Source organism: Dreissena polymorpha, chromosome 12 (assembly GCF_020536995.1).
Source record: "Dreissena polymorpha isolate Duluth1 chromosome 12, UMN_Dpol_1.0, whole genome shotgun sequence".
NCBI classification, from domain to species: Eukaryota; Metazoa; Mollusca; class Bivalvia; order Myida; family Dreissenidae; genus Dreissena; species Dreissena polymorpha.
Window position 1 is genome coordinate 73,103,025 of NC_068366.1, and position 22,330 is coordinate 73,125,354.

The 22,330-nt window shown below is 35.0% G+C and overlaps 1 protein-coding gene across 1 annotated transcript; it reads right to left on the reverse strand.

Moving 5' to 3' along the window:
* Positions 1–880: 880 nt before the first annotated feature.
* On the reverse strand, positions 881–15,173 carry LOC127853966 (uncharacterized). The gene is made up of 5 exons (XM_052388850.1): positions 15,029–15,173; positions 14,679–14,805; positions 7,470–7,610; positions 2,678–5,906; positions 881–2,494 (listed from the first exon to the last, which is right to left on the reverse strand). The coding sequence occupies exons 2-5, from the start codon at positions 14,772–14,774 to the stop codon at positions 2,235–2,237; spliced, it is 3,726 nt and encodes a 1,241-aa protein (XP_052244810.1). The 5' UTR covers positions 14,775–14,805; positions 15,029–15,173; the 3' UTR covers positions 881–2,234.
* Between the last annotated feature and the right edge of the window lie 7,157 nt (positions 15,174–22,330).

Consider the following 22,330-nt stretch of genomic DNA (forward strand, 5'->3'; position numbering starts at 1 on the left):
TCAACGCTTGTTTTGTTTTAATCATCTATACAATACAACTAAATTCTTAAAATGTGGTATAATCATTAAGCTTATTTTGAGATTGTATATATTTAACCCAAGTTCATATTTTAAATATGAATCCAACTTCATATTAAGATTATACATGTATACGTTATCATGTTTCATTTGTATGATGCCCTACAAATAGCGCCTCAATAAATAATACAACTACATAGCATTTCTATAGCGCAAATGTAATTAACATATTATATTGCACTTCGCAATAACATACTCGTAATTACGACGAAAACGTGTTAAAAAGATACATTTTCGTTCAAGAACGTTAAACACTCAGAATTTACTATTTTAGTTAATACAAATGCAGACTTCATTTTAATCCTACACGCACGGGTACACTTATTGTTTGTAAAATTGTCGATTCAGATGTGTTTTCTACATTGATTTAAAACTGGGTTCAGACTGGAAATCCTTAACATACTCAGGTAGTTTGTTCCTCCATTTTTGCAGGACGACGGCAAGAGATCCATCAGCTTATTTTGTTTGTCGTCTAGGGAGACAAAAACTAAAACTTTAAACATCATCCTGGCCTCTTGTGGAAGCCAGTGTAATTTTTTAGGAGATCAGTTATTGGTTCTTCAAAAGAAGCGTTCAAGACTACTCTCTTGGCATGATTTTGAACTCGCTGTAGCTTTTTTATTTTGGTAAGCGGGAACTTCCGTAAAAATACAATTGCAAAAGTCTTGCGAATGAACTAATTCATTTTTTAATGATGCTGTAGACTCTTTTGTACGATGTTTTCGTATTGCTTTGATATTTCGTAGTTGTGCATGTTCGATCTCAAACCTTTACTGTATGTGCATGGAATAATGTACAAAGCTTACTTTTTCTTTTTTTTATTTCGTAATGAAGTTGTATTAACTCCACACTTTACAAAGTGTATTGATAGTTTACATGTTAATTTGTTATTATATAATATAGTTCGTATAACCATTGATTCAATTCGCGTGATATATTACAAGTATTTCTATAATAGAGGTAGATAACATCTATGCATAAGACATTACACACACAAACACATTTCACACACACATACATATACACAAAAAAACGATATGATAAAAAAGTTTGGATTTCAAAAAAATATAAATCTTAAATCAATCTTGACAAAAATACCACGGTATTAGACATTTAAAGCAAACAGCGAAATGTACAATAATATTATGCTTGGGGTCTACAACTTTTGTTACCATTGCCCAGTTAATTAATTTTCTTTACATTTTGTATGAGTACACATTTTCCATGCTAAGCAATAATTATTCTCCAGAACTCTTATTGAAAGTAATAAACCCATTCTTTTATTATATAAATATATACTTTTTAATTTTCAAGATAGGAATATCAGTCATGTAAATGCTTGAATTCCCAAAACGTTGTACATGAAATTTCAGGTTTTTTTTTATATATTTTTTACATTATGCTATCATTACAATTCAATAAGATAAAGTGTGTCCTTTTTATAAATAGACATACACACACGTTTGTTCTATTTCAATTAAAATGTTTTCATAGTAAAAATAGAAAACATGTAAAAAAAAAATAAAGGAGTATGTAAAGTTTTTCCCAAACATTTTGGAAGACCACTTTTACTTTTGTTTAAACCTATATATTTTGGCTATGTTGTATCGAAAACATTTGGCTTATACATGATAAACTTGAGTTCTAAAAAAGTCAATATTGTTATGGATACTATATATGTTATACGACAAATACAAACAATCGACTTCGATCATGATTCCCACCTCACGTATTGGAACACGTATTATACGTGGGTTCATATGTTTTGGGCTTCGTTTGCCTTCAAAACAATAAACCGATTTCTAGATATGTATAGTATTAAACATTATCTAATTATTTGATGTGGAAACATAGCCAAGTGTAATTTCAATATCTAGAAACTTAAATGCAGTTAAAATGAACATTAAATATAAAAAAAATCAAAGGAATCAGAAAGTACATGAAGTCCGCCTACAGAGACTTGTATGTCAGCAAGTATTTAAAAAATCAAAAGTTGACCAACCAGTTATAATCCAAGAATATTGACTGAAAAAATACAAAATCTTTATAATTATCAGCAAGTAATTTGTTTATTAAATAAAAACACTTTTCCAATTTAAAAAGTTAAATGATATCTTTCGCATATGTTATTTTCGGTTTAAAGTAATTCTAACGACTTAAGTTTCTTTTTTGCGTTTTAACATCCGCACTACCTTTCTCTCCAATTTGCTCTTTTCTATATTATCGATTGTAGCTGCCAGTGTCTTGACTCGATCATTCGTCTGGCGAATCAGATGGCTCAGGTTATCCAAGCGATTGGATACATCATCCATGTTACCCATGCGAATATTGTCCTGCACATAACGTTCGAAGTTCACATTGGATATTGTCAGTAGCCAACGCTCGTTTAAGCCCGTCATACCCAAGTGAGCTGAACCTGTTTATAAATTCAATAATAGGATAAATATGCAAGTAAATTATACTCATTTCAAAAATACAATTTCAATGTATCGTTTATTTTCGTTTGTAATGTAAATTTACACGTTCAGGTCAAGGAAAATACAAATCATGCAAAAAGCAACATTAGAAAACAATACAAAAAATAGTAGAATGGCGGTACCTTTCGTGAGATTTACATCGGAGAAACGACTGATGCATGGAATACTTGACTCAATCTGAATGCCCAGTTTGATGGACTCGATTCTATAGTAAATCTTGTTGTTTTGCAAAATCCGCGAGTAGGAGTCGTTCATCATCGCTATCAGCAAATTCAAGAGGATGATCGTGGACAGAATTATGTAGATGAGGTACAAAACTTTTGAAAATGCGATGCTTCGATCTTCGGCCATCATCTGGGATTCGTAGTCTTCGTCTATCAATTCACCCATTCCAATCATCATATTAAATGTCGTGAACAAAGTCACACCTGGATCATAATACTTTTTGGTCGCGTCTTCCGACACCTGTATTATGACGTGAAACGCAAAACCAAACGCCATCAGCACAAACAGATAGACCAATACGAACCGCACCATGTCCCTCGCAATCATGCTCAGCAACATCCGGTAGAAATAATGGACCGGACGTATGCCTCTCGTGAATGAAATTGTGAGTAACCAACCAATGCAGAGTGCTGTAGCCAGGATATAATTGTGGTCATCACGTTGCTTTGACAACATTCCCATCCAAGCGAATATCAAACCCGAATACACTATGCAGAGAGCTGGTAACACAAAGGAGGAAAGCACTGAAGATACTCTTTCTTGATTTTGAATTTTCGCCTGATGGTAGAAACTACAGCTCTTAATACTTTTAATAAACCGAAAAAGCATGAATATGACTATAATTGCCGGCTCTAGCGGTACAATGACATACATCAGAATAATTGCATTTGAAGATCCAATATAGTCTCTTTTAGTCCGCATTTGTTTGCTCAATTCTACGCCAATGTATGTGAATACACTCATGTAGATCATGTGTAATACCATCAACACGGAAAACACCCACGAGACAATCCGCATGTAGTACCTCTCGATTTCTCTGATTAGCGGCAGGTCTAAGATATCGGCCGCTTGAGACATCGTTTTGCTTTCGATCAGCAGTTCCATCGCAGAGAGCTGATTTTCGTCCAGGTATTTGTCAGTAGTTTTGAGCTGTTTCGTGGTACCGAATTCTTGGTCAGTCGGTGAAACCTGGGCAACCGAGTGAGATTTGACCTCTTCGACTTCATTTGTCCTCGGTGTCAGATATGAGACATCGAACGTGTACCCATCTGTTTCAAAAAACGTAACCTGCTCGACCATCAACAGTTCACCTACGATCTTTGTGGCGCCACACTGGAAGGCTTGTTTGAGTACAGAGAGACCATCAATATTATGAACATCATAAATGATGAATCTGAAAGCAGTCCGTTGTATTAAAATATAGTCGCTATCGTGTTCATTCTCTGGAATCGCTGTGCCAGATTTCAAACACCACCAACGAACGATGTTTGACAATATTATTGTAAAGGATTCGATGTATTTCGAATTATTTGTCACGTCAAAAACAGACAACTTTATTAACTTGTGTAGAACGGTGTCACCGTTGACGTCCCTGACGGCTATGTCTGCCCCCAGCTTGATAAGTCTAGGGATGGATGTTGAATGACCCTCTTGGGCAGCTAGGTGTAACACAGTTTCCCCACTAGATATTGTTTGTTCATTGATACTCAAATCCCGTTTATTACGTTCAAACATATCCAAAACAGTCTCGAGGATATCTGGCTGTTTTGGACGCACAGCTACGTGTAAAGGCGTCAGACCATCTGGGTCTCGTTCATTTAATTTGACCTCTCTGAATTCCCAGAGAACATCTGTAGTTGTATGTCTGCAAGCAATATGCAGACAGGTTTGCCCTTTAAGGTCTTTGTCGTTTAAACTGTTCCAGTCGTGGTTTTTGATCATGTAAGACACCAGCTCGCGCGCTAATTCCGGTGTCGTTTTCGGTGAATATGCCGCTACGTGTATCGCCATTTCTCCTTTTTTGTTCTTGACGTTGGCTTTGACGTCGAATTTTAACAAAGTCATAATTGTTCTTGAATGGCCATTTAGGCACGCAATGTGAAGAGGAGTATTTCCTAATTTATTTTGGTTTTGCAATGAGAAAACATTTGCGAATGTTTCAATAACCTCTGGTTTGTCTTCCATTGCGGAATGATGGAATAGATCGTTACCGTCTGCATCGAACACTGCTGGGTCAACATTCATGTCCAAAAGTAGCTTAATTTTATCACATCGACCTTTATCTGCAGCTATCAGGAGAGGATGCTTGGAATTAGCACCGCTAGAATATGATTTCATTCCTTTAATTAACGATTGCAAGAGGAATGAACCTTCGTTTTCGATTGCAAAATACCAAATGTCTTTGCCGTCGTTATTCTTTGCGTTAACATTGGCTCCTTTTAAAACTAAATAGTTAACAACGTGGACAAAATCATTTTTAGCCGCTAGAAGTAGTGGTGTATCGCCAAGCGAATCTTTTTCGTCAAATTTTACCCCTTTTTCTATAAGAATTTTGACACAGTCAAGGTTTCCTTCTCTGGCGGCGTTGTGAATGGCCGTATCTCCTCCACGAATCTGGAGATTCACGTCAATGGTAGGCTGCTGCAGAAGGAGTTGCAGTATTTCGACATTCCCAAAAGCAGAGGCAATAATAATCGGTGCAACGAGACCAAGTTTTCGTTGAGTGTTTGGGTTAGCCCGACCTTTGCTTAACAACAATGCGACCGTTTTAGGGTGCTCATAGCGTATCGCCCAATACAATGCCGTGGACCCTTTGTCATTCGCTACTTCCGGGTTCGCCTTTCTTTCCAACAGCAAGTCCACTGTATTCTTATGGCCCCATCTGGCAGCCCAAAGAAGGGCTGTATCGTTCTTACCGTTCAAGTGGTTAACATCCATTCCTTCATCCAGTATAAACTTGACCAGATCAACATGTCCATAATACGCAGCCAAATGAAGACAAGAGAACAACCGCGGTCGTTGATCTGTAATGTTCACTGCAGTTTCCTGCTTCAGTAGACTCTGTTTCTGCCAAATCCGCCGAATTTTATTCATAATCAACTTTGCCATTTCTAGATCTGATTTCTCGATTGCTATATGCATGCAGTTTCTGTTTCCAACGATACCCGCGTACCTAACCTCGTGACATGATGTAACAAGAGTCTCGTGTTCGTTCGTTATAAGCTTCTTTGCAAAAGCATTCAAGCCACTTGAAAGTGCGGCATGCAAAACATTTTCGTTTCGTTTTGGGTGTCGAATATCTTGAATAGGAAAGTGATTCTTCAGTTTCGTCAGTGTTTCTTCTGCCTGAAACAAGAACAAGGGCAAAAATGGCAAAACATTACAATCGAACTTAATCTATTATGTATTATACAGATTAACATTTCATGGTCGTAAGACGTCTTTTCCGATAAACATACACGTTCTTTTTGTTTTTCAAGTTTTTGAATTTTAGTGAATGTGTTGTTACTTTATACGTCTGAAACTTGTTATCTTAAAGGGGCCTTTTCACAGATTTCGGCATGTTTTAAAGTTTGTCATTAAATGCTTTCTATTGCTAAATGTAAACATTTGCTCTAAAAAGCTCCGGTAAAAAAAATCAAAAATAAAATTAAAAAGAGAAAAAAATTAACCCTCAACAGGGCTCACACCACTGACCCCTGGAGTTCTGGAGTAAAAGTCTACCACTTAGACCCCTCGACCATCCTTCCACATGCAATGAAAGCTGTTTTTTATGCTAAATATAAGCAATCCTCGTAGTTTCACAGAATATAACGACAACGACAGAACTCTCCAAATTATTCAATCGTTTCGCGTTGCAACGCTTTTTATCCCACTTTTACAGCGAATTCGGTTGATTAAAGCCCCATTGATTAAATATCATATATAATCAACGGCAGGAAATGACGTCAATATTTCGACGAAATGACGTCATAAATCCAGCGAAATTATCCATGCAAACTAATTTTGTTTAAATAAAAAGGTTTACAAAATAAAAAGTGGGATACATAGAATAATAGATTAGTGTTGATTATAGATCAGGTTTATCATGCTCGGCACGACAACGAGAAAGCACTCGCCAAGGCTCGTGTTTTTTGTTTTCTAAGCCTCGCATGATAAACCTGATCTATAATCAACACTAACCTAGTATACTCTATATAATTTTCAGGTTTTCAAATCGTTAAAATATGCATATAATGGCTATTAGAGCATGGTAAATGTTCAGTATTACTGTTTTCTCACAAATATCAAAACTAAATTGAAAATATGCGAATCTGAAACATTTTTTTTAATTTTGTCAATTTACCAAAACGTGAACAGGCCCCTTTAAACTGGACGGGATCGTAATTGTGTCTTCGACAAAACCATTGATTATAACTTGGTATTATGGTCTATTCAGAATTTCTTAATTCAATGTATGCATGTTTGTTATAGTATGGTGTATTTGTACATTTACATAGTCAGCCTATTATCCATTGTAAAAGTTCGATAACGGATAAGTCGAACTATGGATATCTCGAAGCACATATATCACAGCATTTCCGTCCACTTCGAGATACTAAGATTCGGATATGCAAAGTTCAAACACCAAAGTTACTGAAGCTGGAAAATTAAAAACCAGTACAATGTTAGTTTTGTTGGTATTTATCAAATAGCTGTCAGCTGCAACATACTTTAGATCTAGATGCAAACGATAGAACATTTAGTTACATAGAAACCGATTGATGTGTTCAAGAAAAAACTTGTTGCACCCAGAAAAGATGTATTAAAGGAAATTTGTATACTAAACTGTGTTTGATTCTTCATGTTTTACGACTATGACCTGATATTGCATCACTAAACCAAACAGTGCCACAACATAGCACTTACTGTTTGCACATCGTGTTCTTCTATCGCATCAAAGAGCATTGTAAGCAGTTTGCTCTTCTCTTTCGTTTCCAGATTGCTTTCCCTTACGGTTGGCAGGGACAATGGCGCTGCAAGCTTCTGTTGCTCAATCTCCTGCTTCCGCTGAAAAACATTCCAGGTGTTATATCCCCTCTATAAGCCACTCAGTGAAATCTTTACTTTTCTTGGGAATCTCATCTCGCGTAAAATCAATAAAATCGACAAAGGAAATCTTAATTGTCCTTTTAAAATTTATTGGGGGTGCAATATCTCAAGTCAATCAGGAAAATATTAACTGTCTTTGTTAAACTTACTAGGGGTGATGTCCACGAAGCGCATAAGGACAATTTTACGTATCCTTGTGAAAAGCATAGGGTGTTATATACCAAAAAGCAACTTAAGCAAATCTTAAGTGTCAATATGAAAATTGTCGCGGGTCATATCCAAAATGCCAATCAGGAAAATTTCACGCGTATGTGTGCATATCAAACATTGTTTAACTTGTACATGTAAATATGTTTAACTTAGAGGCTTAAAGGATGTGTACACAGGTCTTGTTAAATATAGCGTCATTTGAACTTTTGTCCGCGTTGAATTTAAATTGAAAAATTTACATTGAAACTTAAAATATGTTTCGAATGCGGGTGCTCATGCTTATAGTTTTCTCTCGCTGATTCAGCTGAAGGTACGCGTTTTGATCATTGCTTAAAAATCTGATCGATGTTTATTTTGAATGATATGTATTGTTTGATTTAATGAAATAGCATTTGATAATAAATATGTCTATTTAATAATCAACTTAAGTTCGTAGTAGCGTAGTGGATAAGATGTCCACCACGACACCAAGTACTGGTTATGGGCTCAGGAAACGGACTCGAGAGCGTTCCTATAAGCCTGGGGCTTTCGATGCAATCGAGCTAAAATTAATATGTTTAAACGAATATTAAACAAGTGCTATCAAACATACGCAAAATATATACGCACACATTGGAATACATGTAACATTTTGTCCTGCGATTTCACTTTTCAAAATGATGTTATTAGGAACATTTTTTACGCGTAAACTGTGGGTTTTTCGGACTAAAAAGGATTTTCCAGGAAACAGTTTTCATGAGTCTGCGTGAGACCGGTTATCTTTGTATTGGCGTGGGATGGGTGTTAAAAGTCTAATTACTAACTGGAGCACATTATTTTGCATTTAGAACGCCGCATTAAGACATGAGCGTGTAATTAGACGTTACTGCACAACAAGACCATGCATGTCATGCACAAGTATCAAATAAACTGTACTAAAAGAACAAAATTAATTTAAGATCTTATATTTGATTTGTAGTTATGTAATGAAATTTATAGAGCGATAAGACTTCTGACTATGAATTTTAAAAACAGCACGTTTTTTATGTTTACATAGTATATACAAAGTTTGATCACTTTTTTGTATGTGTTTTTTGTTTTATTTGTTAGTTCTAACATATATATTTAATATTGAAAGTTTTTATGTTAAAGTTCAAACGTGACAGTTACAAAGTGTAAGTTATTAACGTGTGGGTTTAATCATGTGAGTTATAATTTGTAAGTTCTCGCTTTAAAGTTGTCAGTGTAAGTTGTATAGAGTAAGTTCTAACTAGTAAGTTCATGAATGCAAGTTTTTTGTACGTGTAAATTCATCAAACTGAGGTTACCGTGGCACTTATCGCGGACGAATCGCTGTTGTTTTTTTTAAAGATATATTTGTTAAACTTTTGTCTGATAAAGCGCTCACATTATAATTGATGATTTCTGCTTTTTGCTGCGTATAAGCATAACATTACACATTCAAACGTGTGCCATGCATATGATGATTAAAATTAACAGAGGTTTTCATTTTTTAAATGAAGAGGTTTACGTGTTTATTGTGAAACATTAACGGCGAAGCTTTTTTACCAGCCTTTAATGACCCTAAATTACCAACTGCATTTAACATGTTGGGGAAAGACCCGAATGAATGCATCCGAAATTTTATTTGGCTGATTTGAGAGAAATCCCTCAGAAAATTGGCCACATAACTGCATCTTCATACATCCTTTAGGATGTAACACTGTTCTATGAGTGAAGAGAAATCCGAATCGACCCTTTTCACAATAAGCCAGTTATGATAACAGCGCGAAGTCATGTGACTCGCAGTATTCCAAAACTAGGCTGAACGTATTGTGCTTTTAAAGGGACTGTCCAACAGTCAAAAGCGTCGTTCGACGTATATTTTGGGGAACTACGAGGATTGCGTATATAGCTAACAAGAAATATCTTTAAAAGGTATACGGCGTTGATTGTGGTTTGAGTTTGTGAAAGGTAAAGAGTTCTAAAAATGAGACCAAGGATAGCGAATGTCTTTTTCTGTGCAGTTCTTAGCTGGATTACACGCAATACGGGATGTTACGCGGAGTTTTCGCGGCTTATTTTACATAATAACATATTGCTGGTAAACCTATAGATACAAAACAGAAAACCAAATGAAGAATGGAAGTGAAATTTAAACATATGAGTCAACCGGCATCACGCAAAGTATCCGTACATATTTTTATATTTATACGCGCGTTCTTCAAACAAACCTGTTTTAGTGGTTTGTCGGGCATTGCTTTTTGATTCGATTATTAACAGTATCGAGAATCATCGCGCTCTTGCTTAATACATTAGGCAATATGGTGGAATAATTCTTGTAAAATTAATTAAAAATTATATTTATCATGGTATTGGGTATTGTTGAAAACACATAAAGACTCTATTATTGACATACCATAATTATATCGCTGAATATCTTCATTTAACATCTTTTGTGGTCTAAAGAAAATCTCAGTTCACCTAGTTCACGGATAGGGTCTATATTATATAACAAACTGGCCACGAACTCAGGTCAGCACATAAGCGTCTTCGGACGCAGCGATGACCTGTAAATAAACCCTGATAACTCGCGGGTTGAAATGCAATTCATTAAAGTGAGGCCACGCTTCCACTGCTTTTTATACTTTTACATGTTAACATGTTGATAGGAATCTGAAAGTCAGTACTAAAATGAGAACATAGCCTTTAAGTAAAAACGCTGTTGCCTCTGAAAATAAAAGGTGGACGCACAAACTGTATTGATGTCGAGATTGAGTGTAAACGTGTTCTATCTATTAAGCCTTTTCATTAGAGATAAAATTGTTTCATGCTGAACACGCAGTAAAACAGTGTTACAAAGACGCGGACATGTTTCCAATGTTCTGATGGTATGCTCATATCAGCCTATGGGATAACTGAAGTGTATTCATTCTGAACAAGCCGCGGGAAATTTTATTTGAATTTTATTGGACAGTTACAAAGGTCAGGTAAGGTGAAAAGCTGGCGTATACAGCTAACGCCGAAAAAATACCTCCGCATTTGACGTGAGCGTGGATGGTCGAGTGTACTCCTATAAATATGAGGTCGCTAAACATTGGTAGATTACGTCTAATTATTTGGACTAGGTCGAGTAGTAAAGTCAGGAGACATTTTACTCCAAAACTCCATGACTCTAGGGGTCAGTGGTTCGTGCCTTGTGGAGGTTAACGTTTTTTCTTCTCTTTTTAAATTGTATTCTTATTTTTTAATAGAGATTTTTAGTTCAAATGTTTAAATTTATCAATATAAAGCATTTAAAGCAGTTAATGACAAGCTTTAATACATGCCAAAATCTGTTGCACAGTCCCTTTAATAGTGCCACGTAACGCAGCTCTGATTTCAAACTCAAGCTCTTTTGAACATTCTGCGACGAAATGATACTCTCAACTCAAGATGACATGGTCAAAATTAGCAGAATTTATATACTTTCAATTTAAATGTTAATACGTTTATAATAATTAATAATAGTTATTGATTGCACATTTTGACACTCTTCGTTTGAGCATTTGTATCGCGGTATTTAATGAATAATCGATAGATCTGTGATTATATTGCCCCTGTGTTCAATCTCGTCAGGATCAGATACTGGGCCGACAAATGCTAAATAACAACAAGGCGTCATAAACTACAGGGCGCAGTTGTCTGCTCATTAAACACAATGTATGACACCTCCATGTCTTCGTCGTAGTAGTATTGCGTAGTCATTTCTTGGAGCAATTTAACGCCTACCGGGAAATAGTCAAATTGAAAGTAATATGTCCAAAACAAATTGTCAGGAACTAATTCATGTTTAGACATTAGCCAGTTTAATATAATTATACACGAAATATGCAGAATACCTATACATGTACATATTTTTGTTTTAAAAATTAAATGCAAAACATTCGTTGATGGAAAATGACACACTCCAACACACCCATACCTTTACATATTGAAGTAATACAATACTATGTAATGTCTTAAATGGCTAATGTTTATCTTTGTTTTGTGCAATTTTCGATGCTTAGTCTTCAGAAAATCGTTATTCTTTAAACGCATTACATTCCATCTCGCAGAATTTCGGGTCAGTTCTCGGTCAGTAAATCGTAAGACAGATTGTCCTATCGATAAACACCTTATGTTGATCACTCAGTATTGCTCATAAGATATAAAATAACATGAATTTTAGGGAAATAAAAGATTTAGAGAGAAAGAACCGAAATATATTAATTGTGTGACTGTGTCGGTTAGCCTGTCTGGAAATCGATCCTGTTAGCCAGAATAGGCTACCGACATTTGTCAGTTTATTATTATTATAAACACAGTCTGATTTCAATTTTCTATCGAAAAGTATCGTGGTTAGATGTTCCATTTACAAGACATGATGAGATTTTCAAAAATCCGCTTCGTGCGGAATGGGGTCATATGCCTTATGCGGCCAGATTAGCTCAGGCAACTGCGAATATTTGGCTTGAACTACGCTGGCCGTCTACGTCATATAACACATTTTCGCATGACGCGGCACTGAAAGTGTGACTTAAATATATGTGGAGAATTTTTTGTCTTACTCAACTGTTGACATAACGTTTATTTCAATGGCGAAAAAACAACAGCATAATAAGCCATGTGAGGACACAAATGATTCGATTTCATGTACTATACATTTTATCTACGAACACAATTGTGTAGTTTGAATATACCAGTTCATAATTCATACTTCACTTCAAAATAACATTTTAAGCGGTGAGTATGCGACTAACAAGTGAAAACAAAAAAATGAATAAACCATTGTCTTCAATTTAATTATTTACGACCGTACATTTTCAGCCTTTATTTTTAAGTCAGTTTTAACGGCGAATATCTTTTTTTAAAGAGATTTCTTGTTTCAGCTGAGTTATATACCTTTGTAAGAAAAAATACGTGTACAGATTCGGACCTTGAACAACTACTATTGCTAAAGTGAGTAAAGTTAATAAGCACGGACCTCATCATCGGGGCTCTACCTTTGTATCTACTTGTTTGCAGTTTTCTTTCAAAATCGGCAGACTTTACACAACCCTTTATCAAAAACTATAACTGCTAAATAACCTTAGATGAGAGATATGAAAGGTTCCGAAATAACGTAATATCCCTACTGTCCATGTTTAGATAGTTCCATCATGTACACAATGGTATACACTTATTTCATGGATGCGCGGTGAACAGTCAAAACTGTTTCCCAAGGTATCAGGGATGACTTTGGTACTGTTGCCCGAGGCCGATAGGCCGAGGGCAACAGTTCCAAATGTCAGCCCTGATACCGAGGAACAACAGTTTAGACTGTTCACCAAGCATCCATGAAATAAGTGTTTTATTACCTGATCAAATTTTCAACATAGAAATAACAGCAAACTAAATTTGTATTTACACACAACAGTAATCGATAAATAAATAATTTTGACTGTTTAAGTATAAAATGACGTCATTTTTTCGACGAAATGACGTCATTATTCCAGCGGGCAACAGTATACACTTATTTCATGGATGCGCGGTGAACAGTCAAAACTGTTTCCCAAGGTATCAGGGATGACTTTGGTACTGTTGCCCGAGGCCGATAGGCCGAGGGCAACAGTTCCAAATGTCAGCCCTGATACCGAGGAACAACAGTTTAGACTGTTCACCAAGCATCCATGAAATAAGTGTTTTATTACCTGATCAAATTTTCAACATAGAAATAACAGCAAACTAAATTTGTATTTACACACAACAGTAATCGATAAATAAATAATTTTGACTGTTTAAGTATAAAATGACGTCATTTTTTCGACGAAATGACGTCATTATTCCAGCGGGCAACAGTATACACTTATTTCATGGATGCGCGGTGAACAGTCAAAACTGTTTCCCAAGGTATCAGGGATGACTTTGGTACTGTTGCCCGAGGCCGATAGGCCGAGGGCAACAGTTCCAAATGTCAGCCCTGATACCGAGGGACAACAGTTTTGACTGTTCACCAAGCATCCATGAAATAAGTGTTTTATTACCTGATCAAATTTCCAACATAGAAATAACAGCAAACTAACTTTTTATTAACACACAACAGTAATCGATAAAATAAATAATTTTGACTGTTTAACTGTAAAATGACGTCATTTTTTCGACGAAATGACGTCATTTTTTCAGCGGGCAACAGTTCAAACTGTTGACCGGTCAACAGTTCGATATTCACCGGTAACAGTTTAAAACATTGCAAATTTTTTTTTCGACGAGGAAATAGCAAAAAATAATGAATTATCATTTATATAAGACACCAGGTAATAATTCAAACTGTTGACCGGTCAACAGTTCGATATTCACCGGTAACAGTTTAAAACATTGCAAATTTCTTTTTCGACTAGAAAATAGCAACAAATAATTAATTATCATATATATAAGAAATCAGGTAATAACATGGATTGTCATACAATGAGAAAACGTTACTAATTAAAAATCATCGAGATTTAGATGGATTTTAGTCCTGAATGCATCGTTTACCGGAAACTTGCGAAGGGACGTAAACACTGAGTAATGGCGTACCATTGTTTATAATGAGCATGAACTGAAGATAGTACATGGTTAACTATGATTTTTTGTTTTTTAAATTGACTACATTTAAACAGACAACTAATTTATCGCAGACGCGGAAAAAACGCGCTCACGATACAATCAGTGCAAAAGTGCGGTAAGGTGTTGGCGCTGTTGAATTACAATTACTAATCTATATATAAAGAATAAGGGAAGTAAATGTCGGTAATTTAGATGTAAAACTGAGTATTAGATGTACAAGTTTATACTTACCCTTTCCCTAATAATTCGTAGCTGTACAAAGTCGCCATCTGATTGTACCGCGGACTCTGACGGAACAATCGTCTGACGTCGCCGTCGTATGTCCATAATGTCACAGCAACAGCCGAGTTGACGTCGTCTGTAAGAAAAACAAGCTGTATCTGTGTGGTAAAGGGAGCCATTTGTTTACATTCCCCCTAACGCTTTAAACAGTTTAAAGTAGACGTAAAACTAATTCAACGCACATGTTACTACTATTCATGTGAAATTAAAACACAACCTCAGACATAAAACAACAACCCCACGATTGACCTATACAAACTTAAATGTTATTGGGTGTTTTATTTCGCTTGAAGGCATACCTTTGAAATTATATTCACAACATATAACTCGCGTACATTTCCAATTATTCTCCGAAAAATGATAATCAATCCTATTATAACAAAACAAACTTTAACAGAACGGGTCAAATAACGCTTTAATCTCAACAGACGACGTTTCCAACACACATTTACAAACACTATAGAAAAATCAATCGATTTATCAGTCGATCATTTAGAGTATGGCCTTGCGACGGGTAACCAAGTGTGGCGCACAAATATTATGTTTGTGAATCGAGTTGAACGTGATCTTATAACATGTGGTATGAGTTGTGAATATGTAGGCATATTAAATCGGTCAGTCGCTTGTTTACCCCCAGATTAGTGAGATTTTTAACACATCGAGCTTATTCCAGGATGTATTTATTATCTTTCAATAAAATAATAATGTTTGTAATTTGCAATCATTTCTACATACAAATAGAGTTAAAACTTGTGCGCCAAACCGGGCTTAAATCACTTGTTTCCACTTAAATCTAAAAAGATTATGGTAGATGTATTGCTCAAACATTTTCAATGCGGGGAATCACGTGGTCAGATTTGAGAAAATGGCCGCCATTAGATGAAGAAATTGAGTCTTCAAACAGGTACATCAACCTTATTACTTTCATGTTTTTATTCGGATGACGCCTATCATACGGTCAGCCGGGAGCGGTTTCAGCGAGTATCAGCCGTTTTCCTCTGATTGGTCTGAGTATGGAGATAACTCATGGAATATTACGCGATTTCCTGAAAATCAAACCAACCAGAGCAAAACGGTTGATACTCGCTGAAACCGCTCCCGGCTGGCCCTATGATAGGCGTCATCCGATTAAAAACAAGCAAGTAATAAGGTAGATGCACTTGTTTGAAGACTCAATTTCTCCATCGAATCGAGGCATCGGCGGCCATTTTCTCTCAAATATGACCACGTGATTCCCCGCATTCATTTTGTTTCGTTAACATGAGTCATTTCTCACTTTCATCATGACCTTCAACGGAAAGTCTTATAAAACTTTATGCAACATTTCCTTTCTAATATGTAAAATCTTATGTAGCTAATATGATCGAAAGACTCAAATATGATAAAAACTTAGCTTGGAATAGTAGAACAATAGTTAAGGGTCGGTATGAACAATTTAAGTTTGTCGGGTTATTATTTTACTCCTCATTATGAGGCAATTTAAACATAAAATAATCTATCAATGAAACGTGTACTAGTTTAACACACTACCGGGTTAAAATAAAAAAGTTGTATTTAATCTACTCATTTACCAATAAGCCGACATTGTTACAATAATCGGAATTCCACGTACCCATCCAAAAAGAGGAATTATAGTTATTTATGTAGCATAACACACGTTTTTAACAAACATTCACATGTCACATTGGTCAATATACATGACATTCGAAATATAACGATATTATGGCCTGTACTCATGCAGCAGGTAAAATATATTACACGATGCTATCATAACTATTTTTAAGATAAATCAAGTAAATATGGGCCTCGCTTTAGGAAAACGGAGCTTAATGCATGAGCGTATAGTATCATCACATATAGCCTATGTAATCCACACAGGCTAGTCAGGGACGACACTTTCCGCCTAGATTGGATTTATGTTTAGAAAAGGCCTCTCCAAACGAAAACTACCATTTAAGCGCAAAAATGCAAAGCGAAAATCATTTCTTTTATGAATTTTACCACATGCATTAAGCCCCATTTTGCCAGAACGAGGCCAATATACATAATTGAATTGAATGAGTAGGCGAAATGAACTGGTGATCACGATGATAGCACAGTAAAAGTATTTGCGATGTAAACATATTTGTTCCATGACACTGAACATAGAAGAAAAGAGTATGAATGTGTCCCCCGAACTAATTATATGTGTCTTGTTCTGTGAAAATTGGGCAAAATGCATGTGCGTAGAGTGTCGTCCCAGATTAGCCTGTGCAGTGCGCACAGGCCAATCAGGGTCGACGCTTTCCGCTTTAATGGTATTTTTCGTTGAAAGAAAGTCACTTTTTACCGAAAATATAGTTATAGTGGAAAGTGTGGACTGCATTGGCTAATCAGGGACGAATCTTTACGCACATGCATTATGCCCCGTTTTCTCAAAACAAGACACATATTGAGGTTGCAGAATTGGATGCTTTTAATGTATGTAGAATGCATCTGCGAGCACAACAGCTTCTAGTTTTAATCCCATCGACGAAAACTACGCTGCTTTTTACGTTTCTCTAAATTTGGAGAGTGATGTATGAGTGAGCTGTTCTTTTGCGTCCGACGATGTCTATTGCCTCGAATAGACGAGGAAACCACTGAAGAATAAGAGAAAAGGGGGACACAAGATAACACAAGAAAAGAATTTCGTCTGCCATTTCGGAACCAGTTGTTCAATATAATATTTTGCCTGAAACACTATTCAGAAAACGTTGATCTAATTTTAATACAGTCTGTTTCTATACACATGTTTAAACAAATATAACTCATCAGTATACGAAAAGTCCTTAAATATCATACATACCATCACAATATAAAATAGTTTGCGGTCAGGTATGATATTAGAACGATTTCATGCATGAATACAAACATGATGTGGATATATGATTGCATAAATAAAAACTTCTGTTCACATCTCGGGTGTTGATGATCAAAGTGTGTTGAGGATTTTATTAACGATTAAAGACTTAAAGCAGTGATCGACCCAGGTTTGTGTTTCTTTTTTCATATACTAATTTGCATGTGCATTTTTGGAATTATGTAGACAACTGCACATATGTGCATAAGTATGTGATATAAGTGAACCAAAGGCTGTGTTATTAAACGCTACCTACAAATAATCTTTTAAGATAAAGAATCATGTACATTGCTTGTTAAATATAACTTGCAACTTTTTTACTTATAAGTATTTGCTTCATACTCGAGTACATGTTAACATTTTGTAACATTGAACAGTCAATAATCCGCTACCAGGTAGTTTATAATTCATGTGTTTGAACCGCTACCCTTTTAAACTGCTCTGGCTGCGGGCTCGAGCAAGATCAATTTAAAAACATTCCTGTGATTGGGTTTACCTATTGGCAAACCTTTAAAGTTTTATGTCGATAACAAAGTTTGTTTTTTAAGTAATTTTTCTATAATAGTTGTCGGAACCATAAATATCGAGCTACTTTATTAAGTTTATTACATGTAGATACATGTAGGTACAGCGAGCAATTAAAATGTAAAGAGGTATTATGCGTGTCTAAACATGCAGCAATATTTAAACCTTTACAGCGGATTAGTATTCTTTATAAAAGATCGAAGAAGTCTTGGTCGCGATTGATCATGAAATCGTCTATTCAAATATCGGGACTGTGTATGCAATATGGACATAGAATACTATTTTTATCTCATTGTAAAACGTTGTATTGCTATTTAAAGTGAAAATTAAAGTTTGGAATGCAACTTTGTGTTCATTTGGAGACATACTAGTATAACGTGGATAAACAATTGTAAGTTTCCCTGCTTAATTATTAACAGAAAAAAGATGTATTGATATATAAGGGGTGTTTGTCTCTTAAATACACACTTCAACATACGATAATATATATGTTCATTTAATATGAAGACATGTCACCTTGGGATTGACGATTGTTGATCAATTTTACCATATTTCTCACAACAATTTTCTTGCGTTACTATTTATTTTCGTGCCAAACAGTGGTAAGGTCAACATACGGAACTTAACGAATAGTCTTCCTTGATTGAAGGCACACCAAACAAGTACATGTAATATTTGATTAATTGAAACCACCATAAGTATTATGAATATATATTCGGATACTTTTTTCACGTGCTACAGCGCAACCGTGTCATCTGATATTGTGTAACTGAAAAAAAAGCTTTTATTTCGTATATACGAATATAATTTTCAATTAGAAAAAGTCATAACCTTATGACGTTATGAGAAAACGTTTCCTGGATAGAACCTTGGAGAGGGGGTCTGAGTCCTGATGAGTGATTAAACCCACGTATTATAGGACGTTTTGGGCTAAAACTTTCATTTTTCCATTGAACATTCAGTCAAGTGACACACCAAATAAAAATGTAGTTTCAATAAAAATATGTGTCCTTATAGTAATTTTCATACATTATTTGAATACCCCTTACTTTTTGTTTGATAAAAAATGTAACAATAAGCACTGTTCTGTGTTGATTTTAATTGTACGATATGGATGTACGAAAATGAATAAAAGTATATATGGTTGCAATACTATAACCGATTGGACGATTTAACAATTTGTTGTATAAACGTGTAAACAAAATAGATTACATACCGTGTTTAAAAGACCAGTCTTCAACCAGTATCATATATCTCCTCTAAATTCAGTATTTTCACATAACTATTTGAATGAAGTCTCGAGCAGGTTTGATTCGAACTTAAAGTGTAAATCGCCCAAAACAAACAGTTTTGAATTCCGACCATACATTCACCCTTGAATGACAGAAGTAAGGTTTGTGACGATGAAGACATTAACATCACACACAATAAAAGTAATTTGACCTTAACCCATTTATGCCTAGTGGACTGTCCCATCCTTCTAAATTGGATCAATTAATTTACAAAATTTGGGATGTCTATTATATTTATTTCTATATTTAGAATATTTTTTACAGAGTTTCATTTAAGCAAACAGCGCAGACCCTGATGAGACGCCACATCATGCGGCGTCTCATCTTGGTCTACGCTGTTTGCCAAGGCCTTTTTTCTAGACGCTAGGCATAAATGGGTTTATTAATGAAGAGTTAGATTTTTTAGTTAATTTTCAGCTTATTAGGATGTTAAATGTACTTTTTTATACACAGTGAATACCTTAGGTTGTGTCGACCATTCCAAATGAGACTGTTGGTACACGTTTTCTTTTTCACAAATGTGGACATCTTCAATGAGTTACGATTGCTGTATTTTCATGAATACAATCTATTTTAACTTTATATCCGCTGACATTGGTCTACAAAGAAAGAACACATTTGACTACCTAACATGCAAGGCAAAAAAGTCCAGATTTACAGTGGTATATAGTACAATGTATTTGAGTTGAAATATATATATCAGATTTTGCGTTAATGGACAAATGCTCGCAATATTGTTCTCTAAAGCCAAATTAAAGAAAAAGTTGGGTTTGAATTGAGTGGATTTTTACCACGAGGGTGGTTGAACAAGTCTTTGTAAAACTCATTGCTTGCAAACAGTGTTAACATGCATTATGTACACGATGTAAAATATGTAGCACACATAAATACAAAATAACGAGAATTGATTCAATATTTGATATGCACTTGGAACTACTGTTAAATGTATTATTAATTTAAGGTCAAAGTGGGTAGACTGCCTTTAAAGATAGTCTTTTAATTTTCTTGGGCGCTGCGTTTAGCTAGCTTTACCTGGCTGTAGTAACAGCCGCTTATCATAAGTTATTGCTAGGTCAAAAACAAAACGTTCATTTATGTGAAATTTTGGAAGACTAAGTTAATTCTGGTATTTTGTGTTCATGATGTCGGATAAGCGAAATATGTTATCGAAATTTCGATCGAGGGGTAAGCTTCTTTAAATGTGTGCTTCAATCGCGCTGTTTTGCTGTTGTAAAATCCGCTAATTGTTGTGTTTTTTTGCCATGAATTAGTCCAGACAGAATTGAAGCAGTTGCGCAAACTTTATGATTGCTTACATTCGCGTTTCCAAAGTCGATTGATCCGTAACAAACATCATGATTAGCCTGTCGAGAATGATCGGTGTCTATATTTTACAATCTAAGATTAAATAATATGTTTTATAGAATAAGCCCATTATAACATCACGATTTAAATCGTAATTCGCGAAGTGTGATATTGCTTCTAGTTTATTACACAAGCCATTTTGTATAACTTTATGTTATATAATATTGTTGCTTTGATTGCGTTAAAAAGTATAGTGAAAATGTAAATGCTTAATTTATTTATAACTGAAATTCAGTCTGATGAGCCTGTAGTGAGTCCATTTAATGTAGAAATACTCTGGCGGAAGTCATTAATTTTAAATTTATTTAGTAATAACTCTGATATAGTTTTGAAACATTACACCCGCTTTGCCTCGCTAAGTGAGGTTAATATCCTTTATTAAATTATATATGAGCATGAAATAAACAAAATGTTTCAGCGCACAATATTGTTGCTGACTTTAAAAATGGAGGCTCATATTTGTAATAAATACACAGCTGTAGTTTTGTAAAAGTGTTTTGTTTGGTTTGTTGATTTATATTTCAGTGTGTAATTTTACACAGGGAAAGAAAATCATTTACCATGCATGCATTTTTCTTATAATTTGTTAACTTAGCCAATGTTCTAAACAAATATTTCCCATCGAACTGAATCTACACTATCCAATTTTAAATCAATGATTTAAATATAGAGCGCATGGTTACATTAAAGGTGTCGGTCCAAAGTAAATATTTTGTCAATAAATCGACTCAACGACTCAGTACCCATGGTTCAGATAAATGATCCTACAGTCTACCAGATATTGGTTGGTGTGTTTCTACATATCCATCTCCCCCGATCGAAATCTTATGAATAAGAAACGAGCAGCCAAGCAGTGCTGCTATTTACGAGGTTGAACATGAATAAAACAGTTCACGTATTGATATTACTTCAGCAATTACAGGTCACGGTTCCATATACAGAAAAAGAAATACCCGTGCGCATTCATAGCCAAGCAACATGCTATTGAACGATTATTGGGCACCCTTCTCATTGGACATGTTCCTTGTCGATCACATACCATATTATATACAGTATTGGTTGTTTGAATGTTGAAATATAAATGTTATATTGTTCATGAGTTAAATTTACATAATAAAGCTATATATACGAAATGTATGTATATCTATGTTCCATTACAACAAATTGCATTTATATTTGTCAAACGATTTTTTTTATTGAATTTACAATTTAAATTAAACTTAATCGACGTCTTTTAATGAAACATAATTCAAGGATTTGCATTTACAATGTGATTCACATTATACTAAATATTTAATTTATATTTGTACAAAACAAACCCGTTAAATTATGCATATAGTGCTAAAAACTAGAACATCTTTCATACAATAAATATTGGATCTTTAACATCGCGACGTTAATATGCAAAAAAAAGTCGTCTAATTGACGAAGTTCTTGGTATTTATGTAGCCTATTATGCAACAGCTCACCAAATCGTTGTAACCATACGCTTAACCCTTTGCATGCTGGAAAATTTGTCGTCTGCAAAAATGTCGTCT

Coding starts and splice junctions, on each gene's coding strand:
- LOC127853966 (XM_052388850.1), bottom strand. CDS start 14,774: ATGGACATACGACGGCGACGTCAGACGATTGTTCCGTCAGAGTCCGCG. Junction 7,611..14,678: donor TACGAATTATTAGGGAAAGG/GTAAGTATAAAC, acceptor AATGTTTTTCAG/CGGAAGCAGGAGATTGAGCA. Junction 2,495..2,677: donor CGATGTAAATCTCACGAAAG/GTACCGCCATTC, acceptor ATTTATAAACAG/GTTCAGCTCACTTGGGTATG.